This window comes from Malus sylvestris, chromosome 16 (assembly GCF_916048215.2).
Source record: "Malus sylvestris chromosome 16, drMalSylv7.2, whole genome shotgun sequence".
Classification (NCBI taxonomy): domain Eukaryota; kingdom Viridiplantae; phylum Streptophyta; class Magnoliopsida; order Rosales; family Rosaceae; genus Malus; species Malus sylvestris.
Genome location: NC_062275.1, coordinates 32,549,269 through 32,566,360, shown reverse-complemented (window position 1 = coordinate 32,566,360; position 17,092 = coordinate 32,549,269). Strand labels below are relative to the sequence as shown.

The window sequence follows — 17,092 nt, the reverse complement described above, 5'->3', positions numbered from 1 at the left end:
GAATAGCATCTAAAGTAAAAGGAGGAACATGATGCTCCCACAAATGACAACTAGTTATTAGAAGACATTGACGAGCAAAGGCATCAACAACAAAGTTTGCCTCTCTAAAGTTTTGGTTCTAAGAGAATGCTAAATTTGGTCATCATCCATTTAATATCTTTAATAGTATGCTCCAGATTCCACAATATCGAGCACACTCCCTACATAGTCTAGATGACTAGCTTGGAATCGCCTCCCACCATGATCTTCAACACACCATTTCTAAGGGCAAATATTAAACCTTCTCTTAGACCTTTAGCTTCGACTTTGGAAAGAGTGGCTCTATCAAGATTTAAAGCCCCACCAACAATAAGAATTTCATTATGTCCCTGATGGCAAAGCCAGCCGCCGTCTTGCCCGCCGCTACATAACCATCAAAATTTAACTTGACAAAATCCTTATCCGGCGGATGCCAGTTAATAATTGTCGATTCATTATACAAACTCTTCTTAGTACACTTCAACAACAACAACAAAGCCTATCCCTACTAAGTAGGGTCAGCTGTATGAATCTTAGAACATCATTGCGCTCGATTTTGTGCCACATCTTTCGTTAGATCCAAGTACTCTAAATCTTTTCATAGAGTCTCTTCCAAAGTCTTCCTAGATCTACCTCTACCCCTTCGGCCCTGAACATTTGTCCCATAATCGCATCTTCTAACCGGAGCGTCAGTAAGCCTTCGCTTCACATGTCTAAACCATCGTAACCTATTTTATCTCATCTTTCCTTCAATTTCGGCTACTTCTACTTTACCTTGGATATCCTCATTCCTAATCTTATACTTTCTCGTGTGCCCACACATCCAACGAAGTATTCTCATCTCCGCTGCACCCATTTTTTGTACGTATTGATGTTTCACTGCTCCGTGCTATAAAACATTGTCAGCCTTATTGCCATCTTATAAATTTTTCCCTTGAACTATAGTGGCATACGACGAGTACACAAACACGCCGTATGCACTCTTCCACTTCATCCATCCAGCTTGTATTCTATGGTTAAGGTCTCCATCCAACTCTCCGTTCTTTTGCAAGATAGATCCTAGGTAGCGAAAGCAGTTGCTCTTTGGTCCTTCTTGATGTCCAATCCTCACCCCTAACTCATTTGAGCTGTCGTTTGCACTGAACTTGCACTCCATATACTCTGTCTTTGACCGACTTAGGCAAAAACCTTTCGATTCCAACACTTATCTCCAAAGGTTAAGCTCGCATTTACTCCTTCCTAAGTTTCATCTATCAACACTATATCGTCTACGAAAAACATGCACCAAGGAATATCGATCTTGAATATGTCCTGCTAATTCATCCATTACCAATGCAAAAAGGTAAGGACTTTAAAATGAGCCTTGATGTAACCCTACAATTATGGGGAAGTTGTCCTTCATGAGTTCTTACGGCAATCCTTACTCCATCATACATATCCTTTATAACTTGGATATATGCTACTCGTACTCCTTTATTCTCTAGAATCCTCCAAAGAATGTCTCTTGGGACCCTATCATATGCCTTTTTTCCAATCTATAAAGACCATGTGCAAATACTTTTTCATATCTATATATCTTTCCATCGATCTTCGTAAGAGATAGATTGCCTCCATGGTTGAGCACCCTGTCATGAATTGAATTGGTTGTCTGAGACCTGTGTCTTATGCCTCAGTCTATGCTCAATTACTCTCTCCTAGAGCTTCATTGTATGACTCATTAATTTAATACCCCTATAATTCATGCAATTTTGTACGTTGCCCTTGCACCAAAGTGCTCTTTCGCCACTCATTTGGCATCTTCTTCTTTTTCAAAATCCTATTGAAAATGTTTGTGAGCCATGCTATACCCGTCTCTCCCAAGACTCTCCACACGTAGATCAGTAGATCATTTGGGCCCACTACTTTTCTATGCTTCATCTTTTTCAAAGTTACAACCACTTCTTCCTTCCTAATTCGGTAGTAAAAAGAGTAGTTTCTACACTCTTCTGAGTTACTCAACTCCCCCCAAGGAGTACTCATTTCATGTCCTTCATTGAAAAGATTATGAAAATAACCTCTCCATCTGTCTTTGACCACGTTCTCTGTAGCAATAACTTTTCCATTCTCATGTTGTAATTAAAATATTTTTCTACCGAAGACATTGCCAAGAATTTAGATCTCCATGGAGTAGGCATAAGTCCTATGAAAACCTTATTATTTCTATCATTCCAAATTTGCCAACATAACACTAAAAGCAAATTGAGCTCACTCAAACCTTCCTTGTCCACATGATTTAGAGAATCCATCCACTCAACAACAGAAGCAAAATTATTAGTATTAACAACATTAGAAGCATTAGAAACCAAGTTCCAAATGAGATGAGAAACACTACACTTAACAAATAAATGCATTTGGTTCTCCTCATCCATATTGCAAAAAGGACATAGACTATCATTTAGACAAAAAACGACGTAGTCTTTTCCTCATTTGTAGCCTTTCTCTAATAAACAACCAAGCAAACATTTTAACTTTGGAAGGGATATTGAGCTTCCACATTTTATTGATCACCTTATGCCTAATTGACTGCACCATAGAGCCATTTAGGACCCTAGTTGCCGATTTAATGGAAAATATAATGTAAGTGGTAGGACCCCATCTTATCTTTGGTGTCAAGAAAAGGAATTGGAATATTACATTTTTTTATCACATCATTACAGACTACTTGGTCTAGTTTCTCCCTGTCCCAACAATTATTAACAATGAAATCACTCACTCTCAAGTTCCAATCAATATTTTGAGAATCAATATCAGGTAAGTGAAGGAAGATATAATGTGTCCTGGCCATTACCCACTCTCCACCTAATTCCCTTAAAAATGACATCCTGCCCTTTAAAATGCTCTTCCAAGCCAGAGAATAATTTTGTATAACTTTATTACCCAAAAAATCCTCATCTCGAAGGTACTTATCTTGACCAACCTCACCCACAAATTATTCTCATATGTTAGAACCTTCCAACCCAACTTAGCTAGATAAGCATTATTAAACTGATCCAAAAGCCTAACTCCAAGTCCACTGAATTTCTTGGGAGTGTGTTGTACACACCCTATCCCAAGCAATAGGAAAAATCTTCCTATCCTTACCCCATAAGAAATCCTTGCACTCCTTATTTAGCCTATTCAAAATTTTATCCGGGCATTTAAAACAAGACATAACATGGTTAGACATACCTATAAGATTTAAGTTAATAAGAGTAAGTCTACCCGCCTTAGGGTGTTTTCCTTCCAACCTGCTAGCTTTTGCTTAACCCCTTTTAGCAGCTCATTCCCATTAACTTGATCTTTCCCAAATACAAATGTTATAAATACCAAGGTACCTAGCAATAGTAGTTTTGTGTTGGATTTGTAAAATATTAACAATATTATTTCTAATTTGCGAGTTAGTATTTTTTGAAAAATAAAGGGATGACTTATGGAAATAAATATTTTGCCCAACCGCCTTAGCAAAAGGGTTCAGAATAGAGAGAATATTTCTTGCTCCCATAGGGTAGCCTTAGTAAAATGCAAACAATTGTCAACAAAAACTAAATTAGAGATTCTAAGGCCCTGGGGAGACAATAAGATACCAACATGGGATTTAGTACTATTAACAATCATATTAAGATGCCTAATTAAAGGTTCCATACAAATGATGAAAATGTAAGGCGAGAGGGGATCCCCTTGCCTAATACGTATCTTTTAGATTTTATTCTGCAAATATACCATCGAGATATTTTATTTGTAAAATCTATGTCATCCCATGGGGTTTATACAAATGATATTGGATGAAACCAGATGGAAGTATGAGTTACAGCATTCATGATTGTAATGGCTGCCAATCACCAAACTCCAATGGAACTATTGATATGAAATTGCCTACGAATCAACCATACGCAACAATTCTCAATTTTAATTTATAAAATCAAAGAAACAAACATTAATCATCAAAATTATCTCCTCAATGCAAAATGCATATCCGGTTCAAAATTGATCAGTCAATCTTCATCTACTCTTCGCTAGCAGCCTTGGCGCTCCGAAAACCCTTCTTCAACTCAGCAACTCTCTTCATACAAGCAGCCTTCGACTTCCCGGGCACAGCAGCTGCAATCTTCTCCCACCTCATTGACACTTCCTTTGGAAATGCCTTCAGGGCATTGAGCAATGCAATGTCTTCAGTAGAAGCCCAACTCTCTTTCTTCACTTCACCATTTTCTGCCATCAACTCATCACCCATCTCTAGATTCCCACTTTCAAATTTCTTGTCATTGGGCTTACGCTTCTTCAAAAACTCTGCATATGAATCTGAATCACTCACTTTCTTCTCTCCCAATTCTTTAGCCTTCTTGATCACACTCTCCACCTTATGCCTTCCTTGAAACGACTCGGCGATAACCTCCCACCGTCTCAGCTTCCCCACGGGGTGCTTCAACAGCAGTTTCTTTAAAAACTCAGCATCCTCCTCAACCCACTCCATCTCTTCACCAAAAACCACTGACCCATTACCATTACCTTCGGAAGCCTCACTCTTTTTCTCTTCTCTCAAACACCCACTAACAGTTTTGGCCACTGGCATCAAATCTGTCCCCAATTCATCAAACCGACGCAGTTTTGATCTATTTTGAGACACCCTCTTCTTCGATTCGTCCTCTACATGGGTTGCAATTTCTGGAAAGTCCATGACTGGGCCGTGACCAACCCGGATGTCACCACCAGTGACGGGTGCAGGAGCGAATTGGCTGATGAGGAGGGAGAGAGCGGCCCAAATGAGGAGAGATTGGTAGGGTTCATTTTGGAGGAGGAAGAAGGCAAGACCCAGTAACAGAAATGAGATCAAGACGGTTAAAAAACAGAATGGTTTGCTGAGATTCTTGTAACAGGGTTGTGGGTTTGCAGCAGAAGAAGCTACTGCTTTGGATTGGAAAAGGAACCTTGGCCTTGCGTCCTCATCCAAAAACTCCATTTTTGGATCTTAGAGCTAAAAGCTTTAGACACAGCTTTTTATATATGCTAGTAGTCCTTGTGGTTCTTCTGAAGGTCAAACGTGAAGGCTTTGCTTAGGAAGCATCGCTGAAAGGTAAAATAGGAAGGTATGTATCAATAATATCCAGCCTGTAGATGTAAAGAACAAAGAAATCTGAAAAGTAAGCACCATAATCTGTTAACAGAAACCATGGTCAATAGCTAGACACTCACCACATAATTCAAAAAAGTAAACAGAACGAAAACTTAACAAACTAAAGACCTTCACTCGCTAAAGCGTTAAGCCAATCAAATTGAACCTGTGAACATCTCCCATTCTTCTCTTTAAATGAAATTTGATAGCCTGCTCACTGTTTTTACTTTTCCTAGTGAATGGTAACACGCCAACTTCAAACTCATATTGATCAAGCATTTTGGTAGTTAGAAATTAAATAAACTCGGAAAACAATTAAATGATCAATTATCATCACACTCTGAATCCAGTAAGTAACTTTTGGGCACATCGAAGGGATAGAGAATTGAATGATAAACAATCAAGCTGCATGGGCCAAATTGGAACTCAACTCACTCGTCACTCTATAAACTTAAAAATCAGGTTAAAACTAGTAAAAACGTAAGTGAATCCTGAAAAGACTCCTTAAGTAACTAGCGCTTTCATCAAAAGCGCTTTCAGTCATTTTAAAAGTACTTCCAAACAAAAATGTCAAATGTTACAAAAAGAAAAACTTTGTGAGTATAATGTTAATTTGTAACACCTGAGACCTTTGCGCAGTATTTCAATCTCGTTTTTCGCATATACTATATACAAGAACAATACACAAGGGAACTCAAAACGAACACACACAATGATACAATGCATCCATGTAAATTTACTACATATATGCAAACTAATCCAATTTGTTTTCTTTGTTCAGTAGGAAAAAGGGCATTGATTCTACAAGTCCTTTCACCGAAAATAAACACAAACGTTTATATACTGCAGAATTACTGGGAGAGGGTTGATGATAGGATGAGATGAGAAAATTACAAACTTACACATGCAATCCACATCCAATCCACCAGTTTAACAATACAACAGTTCCACAATTTAATAATCTAAATAAATAAATAAATAAATTGAAAATTCAAATTGTAATCGTTCATCAATTAGATTAGCAGCAGAAGAATCAGAGAAAATGGAAATAGAGAGGTGAATAAGTTAGGGAACGGAACCTCAGCCTGGAGAAGTGACCAGAAACACCCAAACATGGGAGAAGGAGAGATGCGGCTGGAACCTCAGCCTGGAGTAGATCCGGTTGGACTCAGTCTGGGAACGGAACCGACAAGATTGACATTTCAGAGACGTAGCGACCAAAATAAACCAACCACGCGACGTCGTTCCCATTTTTCCTTAATTTACTTATTAAGTTTCTTTTGAGGAAATCAAAATTGCTTTTTCAGGGCAAGTTTCTCTTTTAAGCTGTTATTTATGGAGGGTATCAGATTCTTATTGAGTTTTATGTGATGAAATAAGCTGCAAGGTCCATATTATTAAGATTCACTTGTAGTTTCGAAAAAAGGCTCAAAGGAAATTAGACAAAATTGCCCCTAAAACAAAAAAAGGTTACCACTTTGAATAAAAAAAATGGTTTCGGTTAATTGCATATTACACCACAAGGCTTGAGACTTCAATTTTCTGAATTGTACCAATTTAAGCTCTTTGTCAATTCAACCGTCTAATTAGATGTTAAGTATTGATGTGATATAAACTTAACCTACATTTTAAGAACTCATGAACTGCCATTTTCAATATTTGATACTTTACTCTTTTAATCTTTTTATAAATTGGCAGTCCATGTATGCTTAAAATATCTCTTTAATTTTAACTTCTTTTAGATTTTTTGTAACATTTTTATTTCATTTTGTTCATTCATCTTTTTCATTTTTGTTATTTTTTTCAATTAATAGGTAGTTAGAATTTAAAAAATTTAGATTTTTCAAATCAATCGAATAACCAACATTCTAGTTTAGAATGTATAGAGTTTCTTAGAGGCCGTTTGATAATTATTTCATTATTCAGTTTTTTGTAGGAAAATTGAAAACTACTTTTAGTTCATAGTTGTCAAACTGGTTTTAAATTTTAATTTTAAAGAAAAGTAAACAGAATGTTAAAACCAAAAACTTGAAGAAAAAAATAGTTATCAAACGTCTATTTAGTCCTAACCTCTCAACCTTAACCTACACTCTCCATCTTCTCCTAACCTGTGGTCAAGGTTCTTGTTAGCAGGCATCATATCGAAAGATTTCTCGATGTCCCTGGAATATGAGGTGGTACACGGTACATAATATGTCATTATACAAGTGGTGATACATTTGAAAAATTGAACTACCCTTCACTTATATAATGATATGTGGTTTACAAGTGATGGGTACACCGTCATGTGGCATGTCGTGCTAATAAAATAAGTACATGTAGATAAAAACGTCTTTAACTCAACCTAAGTCTTTATTTCATGGAAAAATTAGTATTCGGTCCATCATTTCAAATGTTCATTGATTAAGACCTTATTAGTTTTCAAATTTTGATTGAAGTCCCTAGAAATAATGAATTTACATGTTTATTACATCATTTTTTAATATAAAAATTAGTAATTAATTTAGGGTTTAATACTCACACCTTTATTAAACTCCTAATTAATTTTCAATTCAAACATTTCCAAAATAATAAAAAATAAAATTAGATTAAGTTTGTACCTATTAGTTTTTTTTTTTTTTTTTTTTTTTTTTTGTAGAAAGATTCTTAATTTTTTAATCTTAAATGTACCCATTCGTATAATTTTTCAATTTGTTTTTAATCTTCAATGTACTCATTCTTAAATATATCAATTTGTTATATGTAAAATATACCATTTTTTAATATAAGTGTAGACATCGAAATTTCGGTAAATAAATGTTGACCGATAAATCAAAGTGTCAACGCTCATGTATTACATAAATTTTACACGTAGCGTGTGACTCAACGAAAATTGAAATGAGTTGGAAAAGTCATCAAATAGGACACGTGTCAACACCTGGCAGAAACGACTTATTTCATCTGGGATATTATATTCAAAATTAGGCCTTGGAAAATTCTATAAATACAAGCCCATTTCATTCATTTAGGGGGAACCAAAAAATCATTAGGCAAAAACTCTTGAAGCTCTAAAGCTGTGGAACTCCGAAGCTCTCAAGCATCCAGGTTCCCGAAGAATCAAGAAAGCGTTCTTCGTTCATCGTTCTTCCAAGATCAAGCCCGACGGCCCTTGGATCAACAATCATCCACCTTCAAGCCCAAGCCTCAACGGCCCCTTGAAGAAAGCGTTCATCGTTCATCAACTGTTCATCCTCAAGGATCAAGCCCCAACGGCCCCTTTGGATCGACAACATCAACAAATCCGCTCATCCGCTGTTCATCAAGCCCAAGCCCCGACGGCCCTTGAATAAAGCGTTCATCGTTCATCACTGTTCTTCGAGATCAAGCCCAAAAGCCCTCGAAGATCCGTTCAAGCCCAAAAGCTCTCGAAGATCCGTTCGTCACTGTTCTTCGAGTTCAAGCCCAAAAGCCCTCGGAAATCCGTTCATCACTGTTCTTCAAGATCAAGCCCAAAAGCCCTTGAAGATCCATCAATCACCATTCCTCAAGATCAAGCTCAAAAGCCCTCGAAGATCCGTTCATCCTCGTTCATCCAAGATCAAGCCTCGACGGCCCTTGGATCAATCGCACATCCCACAAATCAACACCTTACGGAGATCGAATCAGAGGATCAAAATAGAGAGAGATTGTAACCCAAAATCATCAAATACAAATATTTGTTTGTGCACGTTGTTCTTGTCTCTTTCGTTTCAGGAATTTTTCGTGTTCACAATAAGATCCATTCAATTTTTTTAATCCATTTTTAAACTTATATGGGTACATTCTTTGTCATTGATTTGAGAATGTATCCATGTCAAGTTCGATCGAAGAAATTTACTAATGTTATTATGCCTGATATATTTTATTTCTGTGGTTTTGAAGAATGTACCCATGTTTTGGTATAATAACTTTTTTTGTTAATTTTGGTGAATGTACCCATATATATATATTGTGCATGTGTGTGTATACACACACAATATAATAGAGAGTATAATTTATATTTTATTATTTTTAATCCCACAAATTATGGGTTTTATTTAAAATCTCATTAATATAAATATTAGAAATTACAATTTTTAATTTTTAACTTAAAAAAATATGGTAACTTACATTAATGTCAGGGACCTCGATTAAAAATTAAAAACTAACAAGGTTTCAGTCAAAGAATATTGATAGTTAGGGACTGTATCCAAATTGTCACATCCCGGCCCGGGCCCCCACCACATCCCGGGCTCGACTCCACCGTAGCACGATATTGTCCGCTTTAGGCCCCAACCACGCCCTCAAGGTTTTGTTTCTGGGAACTCAGACGAGAACTTCGCAGTGGATCACCCATCCTGGGAATGCTCTTACCCATACTAGCTTAACTTCGAAGTTCCGATGGAACCCGAAGCCAGTGAGCTCCCAAAAGGCCTCGTGCTAGGTAGAGATGAGAATATACATATAAAACTTACAGGATCCACTCCCCTAGGCGATGTGGGATGTTACAATCCACCCCCTTAGGAGCCCGACGTCCTTGTCGGCACAGTTCCGCCCAAGGATTGGCTCTAATACCAAATTATCACATCCTGGCTCAGGGCCCCACCACATCGTGTGCTCAACTCCACTGTAGCACGATATTGTCTGCTTTGGGCCCCGACCATGGCCTCATGGTTTTTTTTTTTGGAACTCACACGAGAACTTCCTAATGGGTCACCCATCCTGGGAATGCTCTTGCCCAGACTCGCTTAACTTCGGAGTTCCGATGGAACCCGAAGCTAGTGAGCTCCCAAAAGACCTTGTGTTAGGTAGAGATGGGAATATATATATAAAGTTTACAGGATCCACTCCCCTAGGTAATTTGGGATGTTACACAAAGTGTTCCTTATTTCATTGTCTTTAAACCTCACCATGTGAAACGAAAAGGTTGGAAATAAAGTCTTCCGTATATATGAAACTTGGAATGTTTTGATCAACAAGGATTGTACGAAGAAAAAACAAGGTCGGACGAGTCATAAATCATTAAAACTTGTCATGGTGATGAAATAAATAGACTAATAAAAATTAGGGTAAATTACATAAAACTACCTCAACTATGGGTCGAACTACAATCTTATACCTCATATTTTAAAAATGACAATGTCATACCTTATCTTATGAATTTGTTATAATGTCATACATCCGTCAGTTTGTCTGTTAATTTTTATGTTGGCTAAATTGGATTAATGGTCCCCGTGGTGAGAGGGTAATTGGAAGATAGCCCCCGTGGTGAAAAAAATTCAAATTTAAACCCTCGTATCTAATAGATCATGTTTTCAAAAAAAAAAAATCCGAAAAAAAAAATTTGATGAGAAAAATGAAGCATAAATGTAAATAACAATCAACGGTTAAATTTTGATCTATGATTTATATGATTTTATAGTGGCAAATTTCGAAGTTAAGCTCTTCACGAAAGTTGTAAAGCTTGTCATTACTAGCGTTTCTATATTTTTTCTATATTTTTTTACACTTCTACATTAATTAAAAAACTATAAAAGAAAATGTGCAAGGTTCCAATGTTCTAATGTTCCAATGTCCTTAATTTTGCAAATCTTTTGAACATTTGATATTTTGTAATGTTTTAATGTTTTTATTTTTTATTTTTTTTATTATGCTCTTATTTTGGGTATGTAAATATATACTTAAAAAGAAAAACACGTTTTTTATGTTTTGGATGTGACAATATGGTATGTATATATTTATTTAGTATTATGTTTTTCATTTGATTATTTATTAGTTTAAAATATATTTTCCTTAACAGGTAACGGGTCGGGTTATATTACCTATTAATATTATTGGGTCAATTTTGGATCGGGTCATTTTACTCGTTTATTTTAACGGGTGTTACACGAAACGACCCGTTAAGATATTTGATATAATACGAAAGCGACATGAACATGGAAAACACGACACGAATGCCAAATCTACCTTCAACCTTCATAACCAAAAGAGAAAACAACTCATTCATCCAAGGCTATGAGTTCGTTCAACACAATGATACAAAACGAGAATGTCCAACTTATAACGATACAAATAGTTCACCGGAGGATTACAGCCACTAACTTGATGATCTATGGCAACTTAAAGGATTGACTATTCAAATCCAGTCCATTTACACAAGATTTCAAATCCTTGGGTTAAATATAATGAACAGCATGGCTGATTAAGTACTTATGACTAAGCAATTTGGAAAGCCTAGAAATCCTATATCCAATGTGATCGATGATTTGAATTTCCTCATTGAATTATGTTGAACAATAAACAAAGCAAACTAAAGGGCAGATTCATTGAAATTTGAATTCATGTATTTTGAATAAGATCTCAAACTGTAAATCAGGAAGCAAGGAAGGAAGAGATGAGACGCACCGCATCGGCGGAGGAGTTATCAGCATCCATTTCAGGGCAGAGCTTGGCGTAGAGTTAGGGGTTGCGGTAGACGGAGCCAAGGGCAACGAATTCCTAGCCTTGGATGAATGAGTTTTGTTCCCTTTTGGCTATGAAGGTTGAATGGGTTAACAGATAGATGAGAAATATGTTAATTTTAGGCTTAAATCCTAACGGAGTTCACTACGAGGGTTTAAATCTGAATTTTTTCACCACAGGGTTATCTTCCAATTGTTATCTCACCACGGAAACAATTAATCCAATTTAACATTTTTTTCTATTAAATGTTGAAGTGGTATGAGAAATGACTCACTCCCCAACCAAGTGGATAAAAATATAAATTAAATATTAATAAATTAAAGATAAATTATTTTAATATTTTTATTTAAAAACATGTGAGACCCACCCCTATAATTCTCTCATTTTCTCCCCTTTTTCCTGGTCCGTTCCAACTCTCCCTTTCTCCCCTTTTTCCTGATCCAATTAAACCAAAAATTCAAACCAAACCAAACCCAATTACCTCTGGGTGGTATTGCAAGTTTGCCGCAACCCATAGAACCTCATGGTTGGGCCCTGTCTCAGGCCACGTCAGCATTTAACAAAAACATTAACAGATAAATTGACAGATGTATGACATTGTAACAAATTCGCAAGATGAGGTATGACATTATCATTTTTAAAACATTAGGTATGAGATTGTAGTTCGACCCATAGTTGAGGTACTTTTATGTAATTTACCCTAAAAATTAATATATACGGTGATGATGATTAGAATAAGGAATTCTGGTAACTAAGGGCTTGTTTGGATGTGCTTTTAAAATGACTGAAAGCGCTTTTAGAGAAAATATTTTTAGGTTTCAAAAGCACTTTAAATGCTTTCTACAAGAAGCACCAGTTATGTACTTCTTCCAAGAAGCACTTTAAGTGCTTTTCTAGGATTTACTAACATTTTTACTAAGGATTGTTTCTAAAAATATTTTCACCAAAAACGCTTTCAATTATTTTAAAAGCATATCCAAGCAAGCTCTAATTCTCTTATTCTTGGAAGCATGCATATACATTCATTCTTCCAATTCATAATCGGGAGCAAGATCGAGACAGGGATTAGGCGACTGTCGAGATGGCCTGGGCAGCCTAGGCAGGCAACTGAGTGGCTTAGGTGGTCCAGGAATTTTAGTTTTGTTCTGTTTTCAAGAATGCAGATCAGCTACGTTCTTGCCTTTCTGAGTTTCTGGTTCTCTGTTTGGCAAAGAGGAAGAGACGAAGACCACTCTCATACTTTTTTTTATTTAGTTTTGTTTCTTAGTTTCTCTCCAATCAAGTTTGGACAGCTAGTATCAAGTTGCTTGCTTTTTGTAAAAAGCCATAGGTTGTCAGGCCCTAGCATATTGTTGATTTTTCTCATAAAAAATGATGGGGGTGTCAGGTTGAAAATGTCTTTACTATGGAGTAGAATTCTCTTCTCTCTTTTCTCCCCTTCATTTTCCTTCACTCTTATTTGAACAGTCATGGTTAAACCACATTAACATCTTATATCAATTTTATATAGAAAGAGAAAGATAAAATAGAGAATGTGAGACGAGGGAAGAGAATCCTAGTCCATTAAGTATAGGTGTAGAGTCCCATCTTTATGCGTCCTAGTGTGCCACTTTGCTTTCTACATCCACATATTTGACACCTTTATTCCTCTTTAAATTCAACATAAATTAATACGTTTGTTGGAAAATCACACAAACCCTAATTTCATGGCATCTACAAATAGCTGTTTATGGCATCAATTGCAAGAAGATAAACCCAAGTTAAGTATGACATCTACTCCAACTTGCATCAAATCAATTTAATCTAAAACTTAGATAGCAATCAAGCATCTAAATAAAAATCAAGCGCATTACGAATAGCAAAAGATACTCAATAATAAAAAATAAAAAACTTAATAATGAAATATTCATGATCATGCCACATCGTAGCCCTAGAAAAGAACAAAAAAAAAAAAAAAAAAAAAAACTCTTCCCTTTTTTTCACTTCTTGCCGCAGCCCCTATGTAGAATTGTGCATTTTTTTTCTTTCTATTTTTTGTCTGACTCCCTAAATCTCCTCAATATAAAACCCACGACAAGCTAGGGTATTGAAGGCCAATTGAAATCCAATTAAAACCCCACTAAACTCCTAAGCATAATTAATGAACTTTAAAACTTATTAAAGAAAAGGAAAAATAAACGGAAATAATACAAACTAGAGATTAAGTTCTCTCCTAACATCCATTGAATGGCATCCCCATGTCCATTTGATTTCCAAAACTGATGTAGTATCATGCATTTGTCTTGGTGCAATTGATTAGCCTCTTACTCCACTGAAATTACTTTAGACACCCAAAAAACTCATTTTTCACTTCTTTTTTTTGCATAATTTTGGTATTGAATGCCTAAAGATAAAAACAATATAAATTAGTGCATTTAACCCATTCGAATATACAAAGTCCAAAGAAAATGGATGATAAAAAGATATATGAATATGACCACACCAAAAGTCATTCGGCCAGTACCAAGTAATCACATAGCCCGCTGTCCTTTCTTGCTAGATGCCGGTGCACACTGTGTACGACACGGAGAAACTTGTTAAACTTAATATGTTTATGTACCATTAAAACACCATTGAACTAACCGTGAGAGGTCATCTTCCTAGCATGGCAAGAACTGCAATTGCAACAAGCTTTCCTCGAACTCTCTAGAATTTAAAGGTTGGTCTTCTGCACACTCACCACCACTGAATTATTCGAACCTATAGGGAGTTCTCCAAGTATGTGCATCAGTGGTGTATGTAGGGACCTTCACTTGGTATTTATATTACTACAACCCTAGCATACATTTCCATAATCATACGCTAGGATTCCTTAAAGTTCAAGGATATAATCTACCAAATCTCAATCCAAATAGGATAGTATCAAGAGCCCTTATTCTCCAATTATAACTGGCTTATATACATTTACTTGGAGTCCAGGTTATAGCTTATAACTAAACCCTAATCACACTTACATTCCACATCAATCCTTATTAACTATATTGACCTATTAGCCGTTGGATTAGAGTCTAACGTCCAACATTCTCCCACTAGGTCAATTAGTTAATTCAAGAAAGAACTTTAATGAATCTATACGCATGATTCTTTATTGGCCAATGGCTTCAGTTAAGCCAATAAGCTTCTTGCATACTTCTGTCAAATAAGGATTACTCATTCAGAACTATCGGAGACTATGAACTTACATGAGTGTTCATGAGCTCTTATAATCACTGAACAAGATCCTTACTTACATGAAATAATCAATCACAGACTTGGTACAAAAGTGAGCCACATAACCATGAGTCGAAAGCATCAACTGCATCACTTCCAGATCCACTTAATTAGTCTTATTCATGACTGCTTAATGCTTCCTATGAAGATTTCAAGCTGTGAGAATAGCTCACATATATTTTCGTGAAAAATTTCAATACATATGCCAATCAATCTCTCGGCACTACTAATTGCAGCTAATAACCTTTTGCTGTTACATTGTCTCACTATAATACATATCAGTTGCTTATGATATTTCAACAACCTTTATTTCAAGCAGAAAATAAGAATTAGAATTATATTGAAACAATGTATGAATAACTGAAGTAGCATCCCTTTATTAAACATTCAATTCAACCAAGTGCAGAGGCTGGCTAAATACAAAACCAAAATTACTACTTACTATCACGATAATAACCAATATGCATAACTATGCTATATACTATCACTACTCTCACTATTTCAACAAATCTAGGGTTGCAGTCACTCCCATACTGACTGCATGCTTGTGAAAAACTGCATTTGGTAATACCTTAGTGAGTGGATGAGCAAGCATTGCATGAGTGTCAATGTAATCAACCTTGATCTCTCTAGACTTCACTTTCTTTCTTGTCAATGCATATTTGGTGTTCAAGTGCTTAGTTCTAGGAGACCTTTTATTATTCTTAGAATAAAAGACAGCAACTTTATTATCACACCAAATTTGAATAGGCTTCGCAATTGAATTCATGCTCTCGAGACTGCTGATGAAATTTCTCAGCCATATAGCTTGTGATGTAGCTTCATAACAAGCTACAAACTCAACTTGCATGGTGGAAGTGGCAAAATTATCTTGTTTCACACTCTTCCATGACACGGGCCCATTTGCCAATGTGAATATATAACCTGAAGTTAACTTAAATGAATCACAGTAGCCTGTAAAGTCTAAGTCACTATAGCCTACTAGTCTGAGTTTTGAATCCCTCTTGTATACTAGTTGATATTCTTTTATTATCTGCAAGTATCTCAAAACTTTCTTGGCAGCTATCCAGTGTGCATTGCGATGATTAGACTGAAACCTTCCCAATATGAAAATAGCATATGCAATATTAGGTCTATTACATACCTGTGCATACATGAGACTCCCAAAGAGAAGCATAAGGCTTACTAGCCATTTCTTTCTTCTCAAAATCAGTCTTAGGGCACTGATCCTTACTGAGCTTTTCTCCCTTTGTCATGGGAACATCATAGCCATTCGAGTATTCCATGTTGAACCGTTTGAGGACCTTTTCAATGTCTACTTTATGTGATAAACCAAGTAGTCCTCTACTTTGATCTATTGTGATCTGAATACCAAGAACAAAGGTTGCATCTCCCATATCCTTCATCTCAAAACATTTAGACATAAATCTCTTGGTGTCACTTAGCAGTGATGCATTATTGCATGCTAACAATATGTCATCCACTTAAAGGATGAGAAAAATAAAATAGTTTCTATTCATTTTCATGTAAACACACTCATCATTAGGGCTCTCTTCAAAACCATGTGATGAAACAACCTCATCAAACTTCAAATACCACTGTCTCGAGGCTTGTTTCAATCCATAAATGGATTTGTTAAGTTTACAGACCAAATTCTCTCTCCCTTATTGAATGAAACCCTCTGGTTGCTTCATGTAGATCTCTTCCTCAAGGTTTCCATTCAAGAATGCAGTCTTAACATCCATTTGATGCAGGAGTAGATCGAAGTGAGCCATTAGTGCCATGATTACTCTAAAAGAGTCTTTTGTAGAGATTGGGGAGAAGGTTTCATTGTAATCAACGATGAGTAGATTTTATATTATATATTTGACCCTAATCTTAGTATATTTTGGTTAATATTTTGGAAGAATTTTGATACTTTGAATTGTATTTTCAATATAGGACTTTCGACTTCCTCTGGAGCAAAACAGGAACAAACGGACGAATTTTGGAGTAATTCCAGTTGGAGGACGTTTGTGAGTCACTTAGCTTGATCGTATTAAAATTTGGGATTTTTTCACCGAGCAGTTATTTTCTGGCGATAGAATAAAGAAGCAGTGCGCAGTGCTGGAAAATGACGTTTTTGGGCTTAAATTGCGTTTTTGGAGCCCAAGATGACCTCGGATGGGTTTGTGGCCTTCTGGAGAAGTGTTCAGAATATTCCAAACATTAAATCCAGCTATATTAGGCCAGTTTTGG

General features: G+C 36.1%; 1 protein-coding gene and 1 long non-coding RNA gene across 5 annotated transcripts; both read right to left on the bottom strand.

The window, feature by feature from the left end:
* Positions 1-3,881: 3,881 nt before the first annotated feature.
* LOC126608847 (transcription factor MAMYB-like) lies at positions 3,882-6,432 on the bottom strand. 4 transcript variants are annotated; one of them, XM_050276857.1, is made up of 2 exons: positions 6,226-6,432; positions 3,882-5,142 (listed from the first exon to the last, which is right to left on the bottom strand). In XM_050276857.1, exon 2 carries the CDS (start codon positions 4,991-4,993, stop codon positions 4,040-4,042), a length of 954 nt encoding a protein of 317 aa, XP_050132814.1. In that variant the 5' UTR covers positions 4,994-5,142; positions 6,226-6,432; the 3' UTR covers positions 3,882-4,039. The 4 variants fall into 4 exon arrangements, with proteins under 4 accessions (XP_050132814.1, XP_050132813.1, XP_050132816.1 ...); XM_050276856.1 differs by having other exon boundaries at positions 3,882-5,100; XM_050276859.1 differs by having other exon boundaries at positions 6,245-6,432.
* A 6,126-nt stretch (positions 6,433-12,558) lies between these two features.
* Positions 12,559-14,812, bottom strand: LOC126608615 (uncharacterized). Its single transcript, XR_007617926.1, has 2 exons — positions 14,109-14,812; positions 12,559-13,988 (listed from the first exon to the last, which is right to left on the bottom strand). It is a non-coding gene; the product is annotated as an uncharacterized LOC126608615 (long non-coding RNA).
* Positions 14,813-17,092: the final 2,280 nt, after the last annotated feature.